The sequence below is a fragment of the Oxyura jamaicensis genome (genome assembly GCF_011077185.1).
Source record: "Oxyura jamaicensis isolate SHBP4307 breed ruddy duck chromosome 25 unlocalized genomic scaffold, BPBGC_Ojam_1.0 oxy25_random_OJ71268, whole genome shotgun sequence".
Lineage (NCBI taxonomy): Eukaryota > Metazoa > Chordata > Aves > Anseriformes > Anatidae > Oxyura > Oxyura jamaicensis.
The window spans coordinates 1-4,353 of NW_023304697.1; the positions used below are offsets into that span (position 1 = coordinate 1).

General features: G+C 70.2%; 1 protein-coding gene across 1 annotated transcript; it reads left to right on the forward strand.

Annotated features, from left to right (window-relative positions):
- Positions 1-927: 927 nt before the first annotated feature.
- On the forward strand, positions 928-4,342 carry LOC118158297 (platelet endothelial aggregation receptor 1-like; the record flags this gene model as incomplete). Its single annotated transcript, XM_035312935.1, has 5 exons — positions 928-1,099; positions 3,525-3,617; positions 3,715-3,819; positions 4,045-4,145; positions 4,228-4,342. Coding segments are annotated over exons 2-5 (413 nt in total), but the record flags the coding sequence as incomplete, so codon positions are not given.
- Positions 4,343-4,353: the final 11 nt, after the last annotated feature.

Consider the following 4,353-nt stretch of genomic DNA (forward strand, 5'->3'; position numbering starts at 1 on the left):
GGGCTGATGTGTGCAGGGGATGCAGGGCTGCAAGGACAAAAGGTGCAGGGGATGCAGGGGCGATGCGTGTGGGATGCGGGGATGTTGTGTGGGATGCCAGGCTGCAAGGATAAATTGTGCCCAGGATGCAGGGCTGATGTGTGGGGATGCAGGGCTGATGTGTGCAGGGGATGCCGGGCTGCAAGGACAAAATATGCAGGGGATGCAAGGCTGGTGTGTGCATGGGATGCAGGGCTGCAAGGATAAATTGTGCCTGGGATGCAGGGATGTTGTGTGCAGGGGATGCAGGGCTGCAAGGATAAAATGTGCAGGGGATGCAGGGCTGTTGTGTGGGGATGCAGGGCTGATGTGTGCAGGGGATGCAGGGCTGCAAGGACAAAAATATGCAGGGGATGCAGGGCTGCAAGGAGAAATTGTGCTTAGGATGCAGGGATGATGCGTGTGGGATGCAGGGATGCTGTGCTTGGGATTCAGGGGTGGTGTGTGCAGGGGATGCCGGGCTTCAGGGCCGATGTGTGCGTGGGATGAGGGCTGCAAGGACCAATTGTGCCCGGGGCTGCGGGGCCAAAACGCTTTGTGCCGGCTGGGTTCTGCTCGCCGCGGCCGCCAGGCGCTGCTGTGCAGCCGGGCGCGGCCCCGGGGGCTGCCCCGGGGGTGCCGCCGCCTCCCGTACGGCCCCCCCCCCAAAAAAAAAAAAATTGGGGGATTTGGGGAGTTCAGGGGGGTTCGGGGCCGTGCTCGTGTCTCCAGAGCCGTCGGGGGCTGGGACCCGCTTGGGGGTGTCCCACGGAGGGGCTGCGGGACCGCCCCCCCCCCCGCCCCGAGCCCCGGCGCTGTTGTTGTTCCAAACCTGCTGGTTTCTGGCCAGAAAAGGCGAGGAAAAAAAAAAAACAACCACCCAACCCTAGGATTTTTTTTTTTTTCCCTTTTCCGTAGTTGTCTCCGCGTCCAAACTTCCTGAGAGCGGCTCCGGGCCCTCCCTCCGCTTCCGACGGCCGCGCTGCGCCTCCCGGCCCGCTGGGGGTCCCCGGTCCCGGCCCGCTGGGGGTCCCGGTCCCGGCCCGGAGGGGGTCCCGGTCCCGGCCCGGAGAGGGTCCCGGTCCCGGCCCGGTGAGTGTCCCAGCCGCGCCCCCCGGGGGTGGCCCCGAGGGGACGGTCCCCAGCCCTGCTCCCACGGTTCTGAGGTCCCCCGGTGTTGGGGAGGGTGGGGAATGGAGCTGCGACCCCCCCGTGGTGACCCCAGCGCTGATCCTGACCCTAAGAGGGAGCCATCCCCACCCCCTTCCCCACCCTGTCCCCATTCCCATTCCCCTCCCCAACCCCATTCCCATCCCCATCCCCATTCTCATCCCGATCCCTATCCCGATCTCCGTCCCCATCCCCAATCCCCGTCCCCGTCCCCATCCCTGTCCCCGTCCCCATCCCTGTCCCCATCCCCGCGGGGTCCCCGCGATGTTCACAGCCCCCGGAGGAAACGCGTCAGCCCGCGGCAGAGGAAGCGCCGGGGCACAGAGAGCAGCTCCGGGAGCCCCGGCACCTTCCCGGGCTCCGTGTCCCCAATGGGGACGGGGCAGGAGCCCCCCGTCCCCTGCCCTCACCCCAGCTACCCCCCCCCCCCCCCCACCCCTGCCCCAGCTTCCCACGCTGCACAATTTGGCTCCCGCGGGCGATGCTCCCTGACCCCGCGTCACCCCGGGGCCCTGGGAGGGAGCAGGCAGGGAGCTTCATGGGGGGGACGGGGGGGATGAAATCCATCCCCCAGCCCCTCGGGATGTCCCCTTTCCTCCGGTCTGCTTTGCAAAAGGAGCACGCAGGTGGGTCCCTAGGGGAGCTGCCACCCAGGGGTGAAGGTGACAGAGGTCTGGGTGCTGGTGACCCCCCCCCCCGCCAGTGCCTGAGCACCCCGACCCTGTCCCCAAATGGGATCGGGGCTCCCCGGAACGGGGACGCATCGCTCCCTGCTCCGGAGGTGCTTTGGAGGGGTCTGTGGGGCCGCCTTTTGCGGGGTCCCAATTGCCGTGAGCCCCCGAGACAACCCTGGGGGTCTCAGGAGGCCGCCCCCGCTCCCCGATTAGGACCAGCTGGGCCCCGCGTTTTGATGACTCCTCGCTTTTCCTGCCAGCATCTCCAAGCGGTTCCTGTTGTTCGCAGCGGCGCTGGGGCCCCCCAGCCCCCGGCGCGGGGCTTTGCTGGAGCAGGGACGGGACCCGGGGGCGCTGCGGGGTCGTGGGGAGGGCTCGGGGGGTCCCGTCCCAGGGAGGAGAGGCTCGGGGCGGGAGGCTCGGAAGCAGGCGAGCAATTACTCACCCTGGAAAGGGCCGCCGGGAGCTGAAGGGAAACGGGGAGAAACTTTCTGCCTAAACGGTTTTTCCACTAGAAAAACGTCGCCGCTTTGGGACGAGGAGGGCTCGGCCCCGGGGGGGCGCTGCGAGGCCACCCCCAGCCCCCTCGCCCGCTGCCTGGGTTTGCGCCAAGCCAGAGCGGCCCCAGCGGGGAGGAGGAGGATGGTGCCGGGGGGGGGGGGGGGGGGGGGGGTGGCACCTCTGGGGTGTCCCCGGGCAGGCTGGGCCGGTGGCTGGCCCCGGCCTGGCTGGAGCAGCGAGGAAGCGGCCGTAAATCCAGCTGCGTGGCTCAGGAAACCTCTGTTTCCTCCCGCGGCACACGTGCATTTACCGGAGAGCCGTGGAACGGCCCCGAAAACACCGGGGGGCTGGCTCGGGGTCACCGGGACGGGGTCCCGGCATCCCCAATGGGGCCGGTGCCCAGGCCCTCGCCCTTTCCTCCTGCTGGGTCTTGCCAAAGCCCCGATGCCCCCACCCCCCAAAAAAACCCTCCGCAGCGCGCGGTCCCCTCCGCCGACCCCGCTCCGAGCTGGCCGCGATCCCAGCGCCGCCCCGGCGAGCCCGGTCCCTCGCTCGGTTGAGCAAGAACACGGCGGATCCAGGAAACACGGCTGCAAATAAATATGAAAAGCGTTGAAACGGGGCCACGCGGGGCGGCTGCCAGGGCTGGGGGGCCGGGGGGTGGGGGGGGGGGTTAACTCCTTCCCATCCCCACACCCCGCAGCCCGGTCCCCGGCACCCCGGGGACACCTGGCAGGGCCCCGCGCCGCGATGGGCCACGGGGGAGAGGCTGGAGCTGAGGTTCTGAGGGTGAGGAGATGCCGGGACAGGGCCCGGGGCATCCCATGGGATGTCCTCAGCACCGCGGTGGTGGCGGTTGACAAAAACCATCCCCAGGCTGGGACATTTGGACCCCCCCCCACACACACACACCAGCAGCGGCCGCGTTTGGGGCCGCTTCTGGCTGCTTGTGGGGTCGGCGCGGTGCTGGGGCCACCCGTGCGGCCGTGCCTCAGTTTCCCCTTAACGCCTGCCTGGGGCCGGGGCCAGGACCCTTCCTCCGCACGCAGGAATGCGAACGCGGCCCCGCGGGGAGCCCGATCCGAGCCGGGGGCGGTGGGTGGGGAGCGGGAACCGCGGTGTGCGAGCCCGGCTCCGAGCTCAGCGCCGTGTCCCGGGCAGGATGGCGCTGCGAGCCGCGGCGTTGGCGGTGCACGCCTGCCTCCTGGCCGCCCTCCACCCCGGAGACCCCAACGTCTGCAGCTACTGGGAGAGGTAGGAGCCGTACCGGGGGGGTTGGGGGAACTGGGCGGCGGGGACCCCGCGGGACCTGCCGCCACCCCGTGCCCTCTCTGCCCCCCACCCCCGGCAGCTTCACGGCGGCGGTGAAGGAGTCGTACGCCAAGCCCCACGTCGTGGCCTCCGCCGAGCCCTGCGCCAGGGCGCTGAGCTCGTCCCAGCCCTGCCTGCAGCAAAGGTGAGAGCAGCCCCCCCCCAAAAAAAAACCCCTCTCACCCAGCCCCCGGTGCCTGGAGCGGGGCCGTAGGGGGGGGTCCCTGCTCTCCTGTCCCACCGCAGCTTGTCCTCAGCGCTGTCCCCATGGGTGCTGCCCCGTGGCCAAGGGGGGGTGTGGGGGGGGGGCTGGGGCAGGGTGTGTCCCCCCCCCCAGGACCCCGTCATCATGGTGCTGCTTTGGGCACAGGATCGTGTACCGCACCGAGTACCGGCAGGCCGTGCGCACCGACTACCGCCGGCGCTACCAGTGCTGCCTGGGCTACTACGAGAGCCGGGACGTCTGCGTCCGTGAGTGGGGCGAGGGGGTGAGAGGGGGGGGGGGGGGGCCCGGGCTGTGCCCCCCCCTCACCTCCCGGCCGTGTCCCTGCAGCTCGTTGCAGCCAGGAGTGCGTCCACGGCCGGTGCGTGGCTCCCGAGCGCTGCCAGTGCGAGCCGGGCTGGAGGGGGGGCGACTGCTCCAGCGGTGAGGGCGCGGCGGGGAGGGGGCGAGGGGTGG